Here is a 19,884-nt window from a genome sequence, read left to right as displayed (position 1 = left end):
CCCAATTAGGGTTCCACTGGACCCAACCTTCTTGCCATGTATGTGGATGGAAGCTTAGGATGTGGCTCAGTTCTTTGCCACAGTTTCCGCCTCTGAACGTTGGCCTGCTCGGATCCTGGCTGCATGTGGGTGGGTGGCATCAGCATGAACCCGCTGTTGGGTAGGGACCGTCTCTATACGTTGCCAACTTGTACTTCCCAAGCGCTTAGTACAGTGCTCTGCACACAGTAAGCACTCAATAAATACGATTTACTGAATGAATTGGCATCCTCATTCCGCAAATGAAGAAAGTGGCCTCCGTATTTCACAAGGGCTATCAGAGTGAAGGAGAGACAGAAGGGATAGTGCCGACCATAGCATTGCAGCACCTCAGCAGATACACACCAGAAACACGGTGTCAATCAGGTGCAGCCATTTCTTTCCCTCATCATACAGTCTGTTCTGCTGAACTTCATGTACTTATATGTTTAGGTTGAAAGTGATGGCAGAATGACAGAGGGTTCTTCCAACAATTTGGGCCTGAATACAGTGCCACACTGGGTCAGGAGAAATGGCCATGTGCACTACAATATGAGTTTTCCACAACATGAGGCACTGCAAGAATGCAGCTGCTGCTTCGGAGAAGAGCCAGACTTATTTGCTCATTAGGTGCTTCAGTAGGTCCACTGAAATGCTGGGTATGAGAAATCAGAAAGTAACTGCCTTACCATCCTATCCTGAAATTCTGCAGTGCCTGTGTCCTTGTAAACTGCCCTAATTTAACTTGCAATGTTTTCTCCCCAGTTTGGAATTCTGCAGAAATACCAAGTTTTTCCTCACTTGGCCTTTCAGTGTGTCACCGTGTTCCAACAGCCTGTTTAGTTTTAGTGTTTTATTGTGTCCCCCTTCTCTGTAGACACCCACACACTACCCCCTCCACCCCCCATTTCTCTCTGTAGAGTGTAGAACACATCATTCATTAATACTTCATATGCTTTTTTTGAATCTCTGTCCTTTCTGGAAGTAGCCCCCCTTTCTGTTATTTGCTGAAACCAGCAGTTTGTATCGCTGTTGGTTTGCCTTCATGTATTCTGAAACAGCCAGGTTAAGAGACAAGAAGAGGCATGTGCTTAGATTTCCCAAGTGAAGCAGGCAGACACATATAGATCTCCCTATTGATCCATGGACATCACTGTGCATGTGGCCCATCTAGCATTTTGCTTTGAAGACATGAGTTTCCATTTCATCTCAGGATTTCAGAAGCAAATCTAAGCCTTCCAACCTTCAGCCTTCCCACCGTTTCACTTCAGAGGAACCTTCCTGCAATGACAGCTCAGCCAGGAACTCCTGGGTTCCCTGCACTAAGTGAAATCCAATTCAGAAAGAATCTAATACCACCATCTGTTAAAAGGAGTCTTAGGGTGTGAGAATATGCAGCAGTCAAGTTGACATCAGTAGCTCCAACACTACCCTTTCAAAAGTCCTGACTTGCATTGCAAAAGGTGGTTTTCAAAGATGCCGATTTTTTTCCAGACTGCCTCCTTACTCCTGGTGTCTTTATGGGCATGGAACTGACACCAGTTCAGCTGCTTCATTCAGTCACATTGTAATAGTAGTAGTAGCATCTGTTGCACTCCCACTCCCACTAAACAAGGTGTATGGGAAGTACAGAATAAATACACAATACCCTTATAATAACAATAATAATAATGATGGCATTTATTAAGCACTTACTATGTGCAAAGCACTGTTCTAAATGCTGGGGAGGTTACAAAGTGATCTGGTTGTCCCGCGGGGGTTCACAGTCTTAATCCCCATTTTACAGATGATGGAACTGAGGCCCAGAGAAGTTAAATGACTTGCCCAAAGTCACACAGCTGACAATTGGCAGAGATGGGATTTGAACCCATGACCTCTGACTCCAAAGCCCGCCCTCTTTCCACTAAGCCACACTGCTGCTCATGCGCTACCATTTCCACTCTCTGGAATGCATTTTATTGTCTGTCTTTCCTGATGTGGACTGTAAGGTCCTTGTGGACAGGGATAGTGTCTGCCAACTCTACTGTATTGTACTTTCCCAAGTGCTTAGAACAGTGCTCTGAACATAGTAATCATAGAATAAACTTTGACTGATTGACTGATTCCCTCCCACAAGGTTGACAGAGAAAGCAGTCATAAAAGCCATTATAACTGGCATTGCCAATTCCCAGTTGTGACATACGGACAAACAGTTCCAGCTTTGCTCCCTGCTTACCTCAGCCTCCCCTCTTCTGATTTAGCAGGTTCCTAGATCAGTGCTGTGAACAGCAGGAGAAAAAATGGTTTAAAATGTTTTTCTTGCTTTGTATCATCTGTTTTTTGGTCCATCTTGAGAAGAAGCCAGACTGTGTCTCCCAAGTGGATGGCCTCAAAACTTATGTCCACTAACCACTTAATCTGGTTGTTCCTTCTAGATATATTCACTTCAACCAAATAGAAACACTCCACCCAGAAACCTTTCGAGACCTCCCTAAATTGGAGCGACTGTAAGTACAACTTGGTCGGACTTTTTTCATTTTCTACTGGTTTATTTCCCTTATCTGTCCTAGCTAAAGAGCAGGCTGGACTGCGGTCATAGTCTATTATTCTCCAGCTGCCTAAGAGGGAGATGATTCAGTGTGAATGCAGCTAATAGGAAGCGAACATGTAGGAAGTGAATGGTTTAAAAAAGAATCAAGCGTCTTCTTTCTCAGGGTCTTTCTATAGGTCAGGAAGAGCTGTTTTTGTTGATTGTACTGATTCTGAGATGGAGTGGGTTTCGAGCTGCCAAGGTCTAGTTGCCACCCAGAGTTCAGTTCAAAATTGAGTCGGTGTGAAAAATGGGCCTCCTTAGGTGAAACAGATTACGGCCAGTCTGTTTCTCCATTTCCACACGCAGGTTTCCCAGTCTGAACATGCAGATTTCCATTTGCTTGGGAAGATTTTGGGTTCTTAGGCTGCAACAGCACTTTTACCGCCCAAGAATTGGTATGGAGAAGAGGAGAGACCAAAGGGCCTGAGAGGAAGAAGTAATAGGATTCTTTTGTTGCTCTGCCACTCTCAGTCCACGGGATCGGATTGAAGGTGACCATGATGTCATTATTTATAAATGTAGGTGATATGTCTTAATAAGTATCTCCTACATGAGTGGGCCTCTTGTCCCAAGATGTTTGGGTAGGGGGGAGTGTTGTAAAGTGTTCCTTCTTCTCCCCCTTACTCCAGAGCAACCTAGGGATATTAGATTCTGGATAGAATCTTCTATGGGATCTATGGGACCTGTTCCTACAGCATGAAACTCTGTTGTGGGTTAAAGAGAGAAACTTCAAGCTTTTCTCTGTCCCCTCAGCAGAAGTGTTTCCTTTGACTCTTCTCCCATGCCCCCTGCACACTGTTATGATGACTACGAAATAGTAGAAATGGAAGGATGAACGCCTCAAGGCTGCAGGGTTGTGACCCTGGCAACAGCTCTGGAAAACAAGGCATAGAAGAAATGCAGTCCTTTACCCAATGGGAATGAGAGTTGATGAAATAAGAATAATAGTAATGGTAATGATAATTGTATTTGTTACACACTTACTATGTGCCAGTGTTTAACCAGTGTATGTACCAGTTCAGTACCAGCACTGTAGTAAGTGTTGGGGTGGATACAAGCAAATTGTGTTGGATACAGTTCCTGTCCCAAGTTGCGCTCACAGTCTTAATCCCCATTTTACAGATGAGGTAACAGATGAGGCCCAAGGTCCCACAGCAGACAAGTGGTGGCTCTGGGATTAGAACACTTGACCTCTGATTTCCAGGCCCTTTATCTACTATGCCACACTGCTTCCCAAGAAACAAAATAGGTGCAAGGAGTTGTTGAAGTCAACAAAAATGACTTTTCCATTTGGTGAATCATCCAAGAAGACCTTTGGCAATACTGCTGGTCCAGTTGCCGAGCATACAGTAACTTTTCTATAGTTCAGTGGCACTGCTGCTCTATTTGATTCTTCTAAATTTTATGGGTGTTCGTTTCTGCGTATTTTGAATTGACAAGCCGATTAGAGCTAACCCATTTCTAGGAAGTCATTATCACCTCTTAAATAAGTACCACATCTTCTAGGCAGCAACCTTTATGATGGAGCACAGATTATAAAATGAATGAAATAATCAATTCCTTCTTATCTGCCCAACAGAAATTGCTGCTCTCTCCTGGTAAAGGCGCCATTGCACTTAACAGAATTGTAATTCCCTATCATCAAGTTCTCCTCACAGAAAATAAATAATGTGGGCAGAGTGAGTGTACGGCCAAGAAAATATCTTCTGTGCAAGAAACAAACCATCCAAGTTTGTCATATGGCATTTTTGGAGGACAGGCAGGAATTGTGTGAGGGGATGGATACCGTGTTCTTGCGTCTCATGAGTATTCATTATATATGCTTTCTGACCGAGTGTAATTGCTAAAGTAGAATTGTGCACTGTCTGCTTATGTAAAGGAAAATTCCAAGATCTTTGGAGATAAATTCCCTATGTAGCTGCTCTCCAAGACAGCTAAACAAGAGAGTTGTGTTTTTCCTTCCATTCTGATGTATTCACAGTGGAACCTACTGAGGTTTAGGGTCCTGAATAGACCTCAGATTTATGCCAATTGCTTCCACAGCTTTCCCAAATAGCACTCTCTCTTTGAACCTTCCATATTATATTATTTCATGGTTTGGGAAGTGAGGGAATCAGAGAGAAAAACAAATATGATTCGCTTAATGTAAAAGAAAGTATTCAAAACTTAGTAAATGACTTCTTATAGCTCAAGGTTCACAATAGTTCACCCAAATTCATTCATTCAATCGTAATTGAGCGCTTACTGTGTGCAGAGAACTGTACTAAGCCCAAAGAGCTCACCAAAGAGCTCTTTATTATCAGGAAGAGCCAGACAGAGAGATTCTTATGGCATCTTTCATTTTTCAATTAGAAGACATGGTTTTTATTTAGTTGGTATGCTAGGGAATGTTCTAGGAAATAAGAAGAGTTTTTATGGTATTTGTTTAGTGATTACTATGTTCCAGGCACTGTTCTAAGGCCTGGGGTAAATACAAGACAATCAGGTTGGAAACAGCCCGTGTCCCACATGGGGCTCACAATCTTAATCCCCATTTTACAGATGAGGTAACTGAGGAACAGAGAAGTGAAGTGATTTGCCCACGGTCACACAGCAGACAAATGGTGGATCTGGGATTTAGAACCCAGGTCCTTCAGACACTCAGGCCTGTGCCCTTTCCACTAGGCCACATTGACTCTGCATTGTGTGACACTTTTTAAGTGCTTACCATGTGCAATATAAAGTCAGACACAGTTCCTGTCTCATGTGGGGCTCAGTCTGAGGGAGAGAGAATAGGTTTTTTAAATTCCCATTTTACAGATGAGAAAACTGAGGCACAGCGAAGTTTAAGTGCCTTGCCCAGGGTCACAAAGGATGCAAGTGACAAAGATGGTATTAGAATCCTGTTCTCCCTACTGTGAGCTCTTTGTGGGCAGGGAACGTGTCTACCAATTCTGTTAGATTGTAGACTCCCAAGAGCTTAGTACAGTGCTCTGCATATAGTAAATACTCAATAAATGCAGTTGATTGATTGCTAAAGTTATGTATATGAGTGCTGAGGGGGAGTGGATGGGGTGAGTAAGTGCTTGGAGGGGGAGATTCAAGTGCATAGGTGGCACAGTAGCAATGGAGAAGGAGAGAATAGGGTAGGGATATAGGAGTAATCAGGGGAGACTTCCTGGAGGAGATGTGATTTCAGGTAAACTTTGAACGTATGGAGAGTGGGCTGCCGAATATGAAGATGGAGGGAGTTTCAGGCAGGAAGGAAGGCATGAGTGAGAGGTCAATAGTGAGAGATATGAGAACAAGGTACAGTGAGTAGGTTGGTTTGAGAGCGAAAAGTGCTAGCTATGGTATAGTGCTGGAGGAGCTAGGATAATTAGAAGGGAGAGAGCACCTTAAAGTCCACGGTGAGGTATAGGCAACCATTGGGCAACCCACCTCTCTCTGTCTTATCTGCCAGTTAACTGCACAAATCGAGATGGGACAGTTGGAAGATTGTCCACTTTCTCCATTAGATGTACATTTCATTCATGAAATGATCAATATTAACAACATTCTTGTGGCTGTGATACATATCATATAGTTTGATCAAAATGTGAAAATGTATACCTGAATGCCCTTTTTTATTTTCTGCTACTCTTTTCTGAAGATTACATAGGAACAATTTCAGAAAACATTGTTATTAAAATGGAGTAGTGTTTTGGGGTGAATTGGATCAACCATTTTTGAAAAAAAAATTTTTTTTTTTTTTTGCTAAACTGTATCCCTTAAGGCCTGTGCACTACTTCCTTGCATTTTATGAGCTGCTAATAGTTTGGTCATTGATTTCTCTTACATTGCACATGCAAGCATGCTCCAGTCTAAAATAGCTGAAAGTTATGCAACCTATCCCTGCCATGCAAGAGAAAGGTTTGAATAAACTTTATGATTATGCTGTAAAAGACCGTTCAGTAGGAATTCTGACTCTTATTAAGGCTAAAATTGAGAATAATTAATATCACTTCGACACTTGGGCCAATCTTTAAATAATTTTTATGTCATAGTAGAGAAGATTACCCAAAGTTTGGAAAAACCTCAGAGTCATCCTTTTTCATGGGGGGCTTGAGTGAATTAAATTTAATTTAATTAAATTGCATATCAAAGGAGCTTATTGTTTCCCAGCAATCTAAAGGCCAATGTATAAACTCTCATGAGGGATCAAGTCCCTTACCATGATTAAATCATTTCATCTAGCTGAGGGAAGGGATAAACTGTTTCCTGGTCCAGAGCCCAGCTAGGGACCAGGAGAGCAATGGAAAATTTCTTCGGTGGGAAGTGTCCCCTAAATATTGCAGCCCCCTAAATTGATAAGCCTCATTTTGGTGAAAAATGTCCTACACACTGGAATGACCAGACCAATCAACTTTTGGTTTTATGAATCACTGCTCAGGAGAAGCAGCAAGGCATAGTGAAAAAAGCATGAGCCTGGGAGACAGAGGGCCTGGGTTCTAATCCCAGTTTTGGCACTTGTCTGCTGTATGCCCTGAACAAGTCACTTAATTTCTCTGTGCCTCAGTTCCTTCATCTTCAAAACAGGGATTCAATAACTGTTCTTCCTCCTAATTAGACTGTGAGCCCCATATGGACTTGAATGTCTTGTATCTACCACAGCGCTTGGTACAGTACTTGGCACATAGTAAGCACTTAAATACCATAATTTATTATTATTATTGTCAATTATGAGTTCACATAAAAAAGTTTCTTCCTTCACCTGGTTTGCTGTGGATGCAGTGGAAAGAGCTCAGCTCTGGGAATCATGAGAGCTGGATTTGAGGCCCAGTTCTGTTTTCTGGGGTTTGTGCAAAGATTGTTTGGCCTAGTGAAAGAGCACAGAATTGGGAGTCAGGAGACCTGCATTCTAGACCTGGCTGCACCACTCGTCTACTGTGTTGCCTTGGACAAGACACTTCCCTGCTCTGAGCCACCATATCCTCATCTGAAAAATGGATATAAGATCCCTCACTTGTAAGCTATGAGCCTGGTGCAGGACAGGGACTCTGTCCAATCTTATTATTAAAAAGTATTTGTCAATTGTGATTTTTAATCCCTTATTTCTATTGAAGAATGGCATATTAATAAAGCACCATTGTTTGGGCATCATGAATAAAGCAATCGTCTCCCTTTCTTTAGATTTTTGCATAACAATAAGTTGTCTAAGGTCCCAGCTGGAATTTTTTCTCATCTGGATTCACTGAAGAGACTGTAAGTTTTGGAAAAGTATCTCTCCTTCCCCTATTTTCTCTTTTTTTTTTTAAAAAAAGGTTCCTTTTATTTCCTCTCTGATAAATGAATGTTTATTTAATACAGGCCATAGTTTATAAAAGGTGAGTGTCAACTTCAGTTTTTAAAGATCATTAATTGCTGTTTCTCCTTTAATTCTTTTTTTCGCTTGTTCTGGATGTTTATTCATCCCATGGTTTCTGTAATTCTCTAAGCAGGTTCACCTGATGTATTGTGTGAGTAATGTCTGGTGTCTATATGAGAACTGGGAACTATACCAAAGATTTGCATATTTTTTTTCACCTGAGTTCTCCCATTTTGATAAAAGTACATTTTTCTCTCTTAGAATGACTGTGCAATGCAGAAGCATGTGAATATCCTGAATGTGATTTATGCTGTGTGACCAATGATGATTTTACAACCAACAGCCTAGAAACTTCTGCCACTTTGCTATCCTTTCTTTACTGTCAGGTCCTTCTGCTTCATGACTTTGGGAACTTTTCTCTGTGACAGTGTTCCTGGGAACTTTTCAAAGCTCGGTTTTCCTCTACAGCGTTTCTTTTTGAGTTTCCCTTCTAGGCTTTTTTAGATTCAGGCAATGTGCGGGTAATACCCAAAAGCTTCATCTCCATCTGCATCTCAAGCTATTGTATCCTGGGTCTCTGTCTCTCTCAGCTCATTAAGAGTTCCTTTCCTCCAAAACCTCTTTCCTTCCGACACTGTGCCTTGCTAGGTATTAATAGTGCTTTCTTCCCTCAGCCTCCTTAAATGCATTTTCTGCTGTACACCGTTGGAATATGACAAAACATAAATACTAATAAAGCAGAAGAATGGAGTTGGTGGAAGGGAAAGAAACCAGGCTAAAATGGAATCTAACAGTAGAAGTCTTTCCTGTTATTCAATACTTTAATACTTTGGAATGAAAGGCTTTTATAGATGTTCTCATTTATGGAGTAAATCTTGGAAATGGGAAGGTGCCAGATATTCTGTCTGATTTACAGCTGGAAAAGCTGAAGGGCAAAGAAATTAATGCAATGCAATGGTCAATTTTTTATACTTCAAGCATAATACTTGGGAAGCAGCGTGGCCTAGTAAAAAGAGAATGGGTTTGGGAGTCAGGGGCCCTAGATTTTTATCCTGGCTCTGCCACTTACCTGCTGAGTGACCTTGAGCAAGGTACTTTTCTGTGCCTCATTTCCCTCATCTGCAAAATGGGGATTCAGTACCCATTGTCCCTCCTACTTATATCATAAGCCTCATGTGGGACCTGGTTATCTTGTCTCTACTCCAGCGTTAAGTGCAGTGCTTGGCTCATAGTAAGTGCTTAACGAATACCACAATTATTATTACTATTATAATCTTTGACTTTCAGTCAAGTGCTTAATACAGTGTTTTGCACATAGTAAACTTTCAGTAAGTACCATTGATTGAAAGAAAAGCATTCTCAGTTTGGGGCTTTGCAGTTATCAGTGGTTTGCAGACTTTTAAAGGAAAAGGGTTACATGAAAAGGGGTCTATGTTTTAATGATTCTTTTAGTGCTGTTGGAATCAAACATTTCTTGATGTCAGCTATTTCAGGCTGGGTTAGCTTATGATCCACATTGGAATGTAACAGTTAAACTGGAGTATCTGGCAACCAAACTTAATTCTTTGGCATTGAGCAGTATTGGGAATGAATAACTAATTAAATCCCATAAAGCCTCCCTGTTGTGGGTCTGTTTTCCCAAACCGAGGTGTTCCAAGAATAAGAATTATGTGCCTTCTCAGGACACTGGTTTGGCTATCTCATAAACCTGAAGGTATCACACATCCTTCCTTGTCTCTGGGTAGATGGTTTTGAAAATACCCACTAGGTAATATGCCATCTACTCTGTCGTTCATTAGGACTATCCAGGCCCACAAGGCAATGGCCTTTAACTGTGATTTCTATCCAACCAGAGCCCCTTCAGTAGCCAAATTTAGGGTGCAATTTGCAAAGCAGGTTCATAAACTCCATTCACCTGGCATCCAAATCATCATCATCATCATCAATCGTATTTATTGAGCGCTTACTATGTGCAGAGCACTGTACTAAGCGCTTGGGAAGTACAAATTTAATGTTGTGGAGTGGAGCCTGCTCTCATCATAACCATACCTGTGGTTTCAATCTTGGGAAATCCAAATGAATAAGGGGGAAGTAAGGAAACATCCTTTGGTCTGTAGTCGACAAACCAAACACTGAGATAAGTGAAGCATAATCTGCATATGCCTGTTTGCAGGGCACATTCCCAAGGGGCAGGTTTCCCAAATGAGATCACTTTTCATCCCAGGCATGCCTTCAATGGCATAGCCCAATCGCAAGCAAGGAGAACACACAGCTCTCCGTACTGGTGAACAGGAGTGATAGAAGATAGAAAATAGCTGGAGTCATCTAGTTGGTGTTTCATGAAACATTCTAAAGTATAAGTTCCAGGTGGGCAATGAAACATATCATTGTTCTTTTAGGAGCTCCAACTAAGAAGTTTAAAGGGCACCCAAAAAATTTTCCTCATTCAATGATAAAAAAAGTCTGTCCCTCATGTTTCAAACTACTGTTTCTCAGTCTGACCTGATTATATGATGTCTACCTCGGCCCCTAGTTCAGAGTGTGTGGTGCATAGTAACTGCTTAACAAATATCACAAAAATCAATATTACTATATTGGCCATTATTTCAAAGCGCTACTTTACTGGAATACATGGGTATAACTGCTAGTTGTCCTAGGTCACGCTGACAGCCCATGGGATGACATAGTGATTGGAAAGTAGATGTTTTATTTGAGTATTGAATGTATCCAATTGAATACTGTTTTTTAACCTTACTTTCTGTTGTCTGAATGTGCAGGCGATTGGATTCCAACGCTCTGGTTTGCGATTGTGATTTAATGTGGTTGGGAGAACTAGTCAAAGACTATGACCGAAATGGACACATCCAGGTGGCCGCCACCTGTGACTCTCCCAAGAGATTTCAAGGCAGAACCATTGCCTCGTTGACAGCGGAAGAATTCAACTGTGGTGAGTGACTTTTTTGTTGTTGTTGTTATGTATGGCTTTAAAATTGCTGAGGGGTGTCCTGCTATAGTCTCACAGTTAATGAGGTTGTATAAGGGACATGCTGCAGGTGAGGTATTTGGAGTATTTGATTTGTGCTTTGATTGAAGAAAGGTTTAAAGATCTTTATGTGACCAGATTTTTTATGCTTGTAGATTGGGATTATTAAACATGCTTTTGTTCCAAAAGTGAGGGAATGTCTATCTAGGGGACTTCACAGCATTATTTACTTGGGGTCGCTCAGAAAAATGGAAAGGCAGAAAGTATCAAGAAGGCTTAAAGAAGAGCTTATGCAAATGACAGGTATAATGAATTATTTGGGGGAAACATGAAGGATGTCAGGTGATGTTAGAAGGTGGATGAGGAGGAGGGCAACAAAGGCATTGATTCTTCAAACGTACTTTGGTCCCATTCTTAGGGAACATTGGTATAAATGGAATATTGTTGTTACCCTATATGGTACCTTTCGAAGCTTGTGAATTTATGTCTTTGATCCTGTTTCACACTGAACATTTACTTCAGGAGCTCTGAGTCTCATTTGGTGTTGTAGAAAAGATAATTTTAATATTTGCACCATTTGAGATATCTTGCAAACTGGCTGTAAATGATTTGAATCTGTAATGAAAATATTATTCCACTTAAATATTTAGGACCTGGATCTTGCTGCAAAAAGTGGGCTGACATTTTTAAATGAATCAGTAAAATTAGAAAAAAAAAACTGCCCTCATAACGTTTTGCAAAAGATTGAGGAAGAAAATGTTCTTACTGGGGACAAATGAATAGTGTCCCATATTGGCAACAGACTGAGTCTTTGAAGAGAAATTAGCAAAAGAGCAGAGTAGTACCTCAAGAAAGAAATGCTATTAATGAGTTTTGTTAGAATGGTAAAAAACACAGCTTTGTCTGATTCAGCTCATTTTGGGTAACTTGTTTTCAGACCTATTCTTGGGAACATGTAAGTGTAGTTGGTCTAAAATATGGCTTTTTTGGCATGATAAAACATTCTTTGGTCCCAGTGAAGTCAGAAGCACATTAATCCAATTCCAAGAGCCACAGTTGATTGTGGGGACTCTGAGTTCTCATTTTTCTAGAAAAAGATATCATTTCATCTTTGGAGTCAATGAAGTTTGGACAAAAAACAAACTACTGTTTCTACGAAACTTTCCCTTGGTTACCTGTGGATAATGATGAAGTTTGTGGGGTTGAAACATCTATGACAAGAATATACAGTGGATATTTTTTGACATTTAGAAAAGTAGAAGAAAAAAATGTGGACTTTAAAATGTGAAAAATGCCTGTCTCAACACTTGGGCCTTATGAATTTTAATGACTGAATGTAATATTCTTGATCATTCCTTAAAAATCAGTTAAGCTTTAATTAGGATTATTTCATGCTGGCTGTGGCCTAAGGAAAGCTAACACTTACCTTAAAAATAGTAAGATTTTTCATCTGATAGTTCATTCTTCATGGTGGCCAATGCAGTGAAAACCCTCAGCCACTGGTTGTAAATTATGCAGAGACTTTGAGTAAGTGCTTACTATGTGCCAAGCACTGTTTTAAGTGCTGGGGTGGATACAAGGTAATTGGGTTGTCCCACGTGGGGCTCACAGTCTTCATCCCCATTTTCCAGATGAGGTAACTGAGGCACAGAGAAGTGAAGTGACTTCCCAAGGTCACACAGCTGATGAGTCGCAGAGCTGGGACTAGAACCCACTACAGAACAATACAGAACACTGATGCCACTTTGCTTAAGGAGAACTTTAGTAAAATCAAGAAAATTGTAGCCAGGGAAAAATTGAACAGTTGTTCACTAAATCGTAGTTCACTTGGGCAAGGAGGCAGCTACCGAAACCTGAAAATGGTAGCTTGAAAACAAGCACAATTCTTTACCTAGTGGGTAGGATGATATGGAGTAGTAGTAAGCAGCAGTTGCATTTACTGAGGGCCAACTTTGGTCTGGTGTACCATATAGGCTCTTGAGAAATGCCTAATAATGAATTGACATGTTGCCTGCTCATGTTCCCTATACTCCAGTGGGGGAGACAAACCTAAAAATATGACTCGAGAGGTAAAAAATAAATTCAGCAGACATATGAGTGCTAGGGAGGATGCTATTAAGTTCATAAATGCTATCTGATGTGAAACTTGTTGCCACAATCAGTGGCACAGGCTGAAAATATTGGGAGAGATTCACTGAAGAGGGTTCAATTAAATTAATCAATGAGAGGGCCTTAGTGAAAAGTTAAGGCTGGGTAGGAAATGTAGGTGTTAGGTGGAACATTCCTAACCATTAAAATAAATATCAAGAAAACCTACCCATTAGCCTTTACCTCTCTGCACCATCTGCCAATCAACATGTTTTGTTTTGTTGTCCATCTCCCCCTTCTAGACTGTGACCCCGTTGTTGGGTAGGGACCGTCTCTATATGTTACCGACTTGTTCTTCCCAAGCACTTAGTACAGTGCTCTGCACACAGTAAGCTCTCAGTAAATATGATTGAATTAATGAACCGGTAACATTAATTGAGCAATTAATGTGGTCAGAGTACTATACTAAGTGCTTGGGAGAGTAACATATTTCTAGGCACAATTCCTGCCCTCAAGGAGCTGAGAGTCTAGTTTTAAACTGTTCAAGACTGGATGTCTGGGTGGGATAGACCTGGAGTCTGACCCCACCAAAATGGCACTACTTATGTTCATTTGTTCCTATGAACAAAACATTCAGATCTGTTAACAGTAGACCTAACTTTTTGGAGCCAGTTTCAGAGGCCTTCCCAGACTGAGCCCATTCCTTCCTCTCCCCCTCGTCCCCCTCTCCATCCCCCCCATCTTACCTCCTTCCCTTCCCCACAGCACCTGTATATATGTATATATGTTTGTACATATTTTTTTACTCTATTTATTTATTTATTTTATTTGTACATATCTATTCTATTTATTTTATTTTGTTAGTATGTTTGGTTTTGTTCTCTGTCTCCCCCTTTTAGACTGTGAGCCCACTGTTGGGTAGGGACTGTCTCTGTATGTTACCAATTTGTACTTCCCAAGCGCTTAGTACAGTGCTCTGCACATAGTAAGCGCTCAATAAATACGATTGATGTTGATGATGATGTTGGCAATAAGCAAGTGCAACAGAGAGAATGAGCCCCTTTTTTTTCCATATCTAGACTTGTGTCGCCAGTCTCACCTCCATTTGCTAACATCAGTCCTTCCCCAACCCCTTGAGCTGTGTGTGGGGCAGGGACTCTTTCCTATCTGATAATTTTATAGCCACCCCAGCACTTCACACACTGTTTAGACAGAGTAAGTGCTAAGAAATAAGATTATTATTATCATGATCGTCATCCTCAGGCACCCTCATTGATTTCTATGGCTCCCCTAAAGTTATGCTAAGAGAGTGCAAGTAGCAACGTACAGCAGAGTCTCTCAGTCACAGATTGTCTTGAAAACCCAAGAGGAAACAGAATTGAGAACCCGAGTAGGGTATTTTATTATTTTTAGGCCTGCTGCCTGATTCTTTGTTCCAGTAGGCCCTGAACTGAGTTATTGAAAACATTCCTATTATTCCCTTAAATAGGAAAATGCTTTTCCCCTGAATGTGTTTCACAGGCCCATTTATAAAAGCTTTACTTCATCATCTTTTTGATGAAAGGTGGTGATTAGTGAGGAGGTGGTTGGCTATACCGTCTAGTGAATGAGGGTGAAGAGAATACTTTTTGGGAAGAACTGCTCACCCATCTGAAATAAATCAGCTTCTGTAGTGCACCACATGCTATTTGATAAATTACCTTCTACCTAGCACAACTTCTTGGTATTCAGGAAGGAACCACTTGTTTAATATTGGTAAAGTTTTTCATCACCCTGGATTATCAGAGAATCAGGTCCCATATAGAAGAAAAATATTCAGGTTTCAGACTTATGCATGTTAAACCTAAAGTAAATTCAGAGTGGGTTCCTTTGGCAGCTGATTGCCTTGGAAGGGTACCTGCAAAATGGCAAGTGCAATTTTAAGCGCTCAGTTGGAAGAATTTTGACTCCTAAAGTTCAAATTGGCTCATAAAACATAATTGCAGAAAAGTTCCGGGAACTAAAACTTTCTGCACATCCACGCACTACAGATTCTGTAAATGGGATAAAGTCAGACTTATGGCATTTCTAAGTTTTAGGCAAGATATGTGCCTTGGGAAAAACTGCATGTAGAGATGCACAAATCCTAAACTTGACAGGAATGTGTTATTTAATGACCGTATTTTCTGTAGATCAAACATTCTCTTTCCATTTCTGCTCTCCGATATGGGTTTTCAGTGCACAAAATGGGCTGAAGTGTTTTCTTCAATTTCTTTTCAGCCGTAACTCCAGACTCTGTCTGAATTATTTTCCTTGTACCTTTCCCCAATGTTTAGCGTGGTACTTTGCACGAAGTGAACACTCGACAAATGCCCTACATAACAATAAAGTGAATGCTTCTGTCATGCTGAAAACATTTCTTCACTTCAATTGAACAATGGTATCTTCACTTGCCCTAAGTGTGCCTCATTCTTTTGTTGCAGAAAGCCCTCGCATTACTTTTGAGCCCCGAGACGTAGAGGTAACCTCGGGAAACACCGTCTACTTGACCTGTCGTGCAGAAGGAAATCCCAAACCCGAGATTATTTGGATACATAACAAGTAAATACTAAACGATGGTTTGAAATGTCAGTTTTCCCCTAATGCTGTTCTGCCCTTCGGTTTATGGGTTTCATCACCTAGGATAGAATGAATAGCTCTGGCAGTAGGATCTGGTGCTTTCTTTTGCCCTATTTAGTGGGCTAAATTTTCTGCACAGTTTCCTTGCAGGGGAGGGAACAACTGGAGAGCTAAATATCGTTCTGAAATTGGGCAGAAACCCCATTCTAACGATTCCCTGAAAGGAAGGAAAGGAAAGGAAAAAACATGATTCCACCTACATTTGACTTAATTTGACGTCTGTGACCCAACTTTAAAGTCTTTAGAGCCGAGAACATGTTCCAGATGAATATCCTGAAAGCCATGTTAATTACTTTAGAAAGGTGAGATGTTGGGAACACCATCCCAAGCTGGCCCAACTTCCTCCTTTCTTTCTGTGACTTTGAAGGCAAGTGTTGATGTCTAGGATGCCTCGTTCAAGACACAGTAGCTCTGGGTTCTAACTTGAAAGCATGCCGAGTGTGCTGGTGCCCAGGTATGAAAGTTCAGAGGTTTTCAGTGAGCAAGAGTCCTTGGAGGTGGGGGAAAAAGTAGGAGGACCAATTTAAAGGGGAGAATCCCTAGTCCAAAAGATTGATTTGTTTTTCTAAATTTTCTCAGGAAAGCTCACCAAGGTCGTGAACTGGCCTGGCTAACCAGGGGCATTTGGCTCAGCCTACTTTTTCAACCCTTGTGAAAAAAGTGCTAAGATGGAATCCTGCTAACAAGAAGAAAGGCATAATAATAGGGCTTCTTGGAGCAAATCTCTTGCACATTCTGTAAATACAGCTTTGCCGGCCCTGCTTTACAAAATACACATATTGTATTTTTTGAAATAGAGACCTGAAATTGGAATTTGGAATGAAAAAAAATTCTAACTCTCATTTTGGAAAGGAAAAAAAAAAGATACTGGGCTCAGTCCTGCGAAGAGCTTCAAGTCCTTTTCTAAAATTTACTAAATTAACTTTTTCTCACCACTCGGGGTCATTGAGTACATTACTGCTGCTTTACCATAAATGGATCTCTGGTGTAGAAGACTTTGATGAGCTTTAAATGTGTCATTCAACACCAGAAAGGCATTTTGGTATTGAGGCAAATGAACCCCCAAATTTTTGTGAGTGGAAGAAGAGGAAGGAATAGAGTTGTGAAAAAATATTGAAAGAGAAGTGAAATGGTTGATTTTAATTAAAAAACAACGAAAGTACCCCTAGGACTAAGTCCTTTGAATCCTTATTCAAAAAAATAATTCAGTTAGTCTCTATCATAGCTTCAAGTTTAGCAGCATTTATCCCTGATTTCCTTCATTGATGCCTGACATATTGAAAAGCAAGGCTATCTAATGGAACTTTCTAAATATTTATGGTGACATTCTGTACAATCTAGATTTTAAAACAGATTGTTGCTCAAATTCATGTTTAGCGAATGCATTTCAAATTGTAGCAGTAAGGGCCTTTCTTTTAGAGAGAGAGAGAGAGAGAGAGAGAGAGAGAGAGAGAGTATAGACAGTGAATGTAGTTAACTTGGAGGATCTAGTTTAGGAGGCTGACTTTCAATTTGTCTTTAAATTGCCATTGCTTAGTTTCAAGCTTACAAAGTAAGAAGAATCTCTGCTGATTGTGTTATCTTAAAACCACTGGTTTGACTTCCCATTACTGAGTCCATATTTTTTTGAAAGCAATAATGGAAGAGAGACTAGCTAAATTAACTACTTGAATAGAAAAAAAATTATTTCCACGGAGAAAAGGAAAAGACGTCAGTATGGAGAAAAATGTGGCGGCCAGCAGCCTTTGATGCCCCTCCAGAGTGAAATGACTCTGTCCAGGAGTGGAACGTTCAATCTGCCATTTGCAGGTTTGACCTTTTCCCCAGACCCTTTGCTTCTCTTATTCCCTTTCGACATTGGGCTCCCGTCGCTACTTAGAAACACTTTAATTGAAGGGAGACCAGGGCAACATAAACCCATGAGAAACACGTTCACTCCACTCTGCTTCTTGTTAAAATCTGAGGAGAAAGCGACAGTGAAGGTTGAAACTTCAAGCTAAAACGAGGTGGTTGTTTTTGTTTGCTTTTTAATGGTATTTGTTAAGCACTTACTATGCGCCAGGCACTATACTAAGTGCTGGGTAGATAGAAGATCAATCAATCAATCGTATTTATTGAGCGCTTACTGTGTGCAGAGCACTGTACTAAGCGCTTGGGAAGTACAAGTTGGCAACATATAGAGACAGTCCCTACCCAACAGTGGGCTCACAGTCTAGATAATCAGGTTGGTCTCAATCCATGTCCCATGTGGGACTCGTAGTCATAGTCCCCCTTCTACAGATGAGGTAAGTGAGGCACAGAGATGTTTAGTGGCATGCCCAAGGTTGACCTACAAGGATTAGAGCCCCGGTCCTCTGACTCCAAGGCCTGTGCTCTTCCGCAAGTTCACACTGCTACTGTGACTTTGAAATTATCCATCTATTTCATTTATCATTGCTTTGTGTGCCTCACCACCTGAGATCATTGAGAGTTACCTTTAGAAGGTGGTACCTATGTGCATTCATCTATATAATAATGATAATAATTAATAATACTGATGTCGGTATTTGTTAAGTGCTTACTATGTGCCAAGCACTGTTCTAAGTGCTGGGGTAGATAAAAGGTAATCAGGTTGTCCCACGTGGGGCTCACAGTCTTAATCCCCATTTTACAGATGGGATAACTGAGGCACAGAGAAGTTAAAGTGGCTTGCCCAAGGTCATAAAGCAGACAAATGGTGGAGCCGGGATTAGAACCCATGTCCTCTGACTCCCAAGCCCGTATGCTGGCCACCAAGCCACACCGCTTCCACAATGGCAGAAACTGTCTGGAATAACCACAAGTTAAGGATAACTCACTTTATAATTCCTCTTGACCAGTGCTACACCCATGAACACAGTCATTTCTTTCGCAGTCTATCCAGCAGACTCACTCGATTGGAAGATTGTTCCCTAATTCCCCCCCAGTGATCTGGGTTGCTGATTTTGTGAAGCTGGGGGTGGTGGGTGGGTAGGTGTGTGTGTGGGTGTGTGTATGTGTGCTTGCGTGCGTGCATGGGATCAAACCCCCCATCATTCTTACAGTAGATTTCTAAATCCTGTGTTGGATCTGCTGAGTTGGAGGATATTTTTAACTGGAAAGACTGAATTCCCTTTAATAAAGGCTGGCGGCACTTGTCCATTAAAAAAAAAAAAAGTGTTTCCCTGGAATTTGAGCTGACATTTACAGAGGAAAGGCAAAATAAATTCTACTTGTAAATCCATAGCCTCTTGTTTCTATAATAAAATCTGTTGATACTTGGCATGTGTGAGCAGGTATTCTCAGGAGACTTTGGCCTGGAAAATGTTCATTCTGATTTGTTAAAGACCTGTTAAGGATCATTTTTAATCAAATGAAAAAATTGAAAACTTCCTTCGTTCATGAAGGGTGGAATGAGTGAGGAAAAAAAGTATCATTTCTTTCGGATTTGCTTGTGATTGGGTAAAATTCAGTTCAATTAGAAAATTTTCTTCCCCCTTTCCTGTCACAGGAGAATTGACTAGTTGGATTTGTGGGAACTGTCAACCTCCTTTCCCCTCACAGCCACACTGCTTTTCTCTCCTGCTGACATCAGGGCTTTCCTATGTCTGCCTCAAAATAGTGAAAGAGATACTTAAGATTTGAAACAAGGCAGTGGATGAGAGGAAATTGGGGATCCAGATGATGGGAAATTGTTGCCTTAGAAACAATGCCCCTTGAAATATCTGTAAGCTGCAGGAGAGAGTAGGGCAGAGTGAGTCCCTGAGAGGAAGGGAGAAGATAGCTATTTTCGATAAATTGTTGCTTCATCTGACACCTTTTCCCCTGCCCTTTTTTGTTGATTTCCCTCTCTCTCTTTCTCTGACCAAGAAATGCCCGCCTGTTCCTGACCCCACAAGACCTTGGATGATGTTTCAAAAAAATTTGTCCTTTAGGCAACAAATTATTTCGTGACCACAGGCTCTCACCCAGCTGATGTCTGGAAATGAAGCAGTCTGATGTTTAGAGGGAGCTTTTCTTGGTTTCTTAATCCCAAATGATTCAGGAGGCCATGTGGCATGTAGGCTTCTGTGTCTCTGAAGTTGGGACTTTGCAACACTTGGATAAGCTAATGTCATGTTCGATGTTAGGCACACTGCAGGCGTAAGCAAAGTTCTGAAGTCCCACACCCACCCTTGCTGAGAGGGAAGGAAGCTTATGCTCCTAAACCACTCCTAGTTTTGGTAAACCTCAGAGTGAATG

General features: G+C 41.0%; 1 protein-coding gene across 1 annotated transcript in view; it reads left to right on the top strand.

Annotated features, from left to right (window-relative positions):
* PXDNL (peroxidasin like) overlaps positions 1-19,884 on the top strand; it is a 244,176-nt gene that overhangs the window by 147,060 nt on the left and 77,232 nt on the right. The window contains exons 5-8 of the mRNA XM_038766521.1: positions 2,433-2,504; positions 7,742-7,813; positions 10,694-10,863; positions 15,450-15,567. Of these exons, the coding sequence (XP_038622449.1) occupies positions 2,433-2,504; positions 7,742-7,813; positions 10,694-10,863; positions 15,450-15,567 (432 nt within the window). The remainder of the gene's footprint in view (positions 1-2,432; positions 2,505-7,741; positions 7,814-10,693; positions 10,864-15,449; positions 15,568-19,884) is intronic.

The sequence above is a fragment of the Tachyglossus aculeatus genome, chromosome 25 (assembly GCF_015852505.1).
Source record: "Tachyglossus aculeatus isolate mTacAcu1 chromosome 25, mTacAcu1.pri, whole genome shotgun sequence".
In the NCBI taxonomy this organism is placed as follows: domain Eukaryota; kingdom Metazoa; phylum Chordata; class Mammalia; order Monotremata; family Tachyglossidae; genus Tachyglossus; species Tachyglossus aculeatus.
Note: the sequence above shows the minus strand (reverse complement) of the source record. Positions and strands in the feature narration are given on the sequence as shown.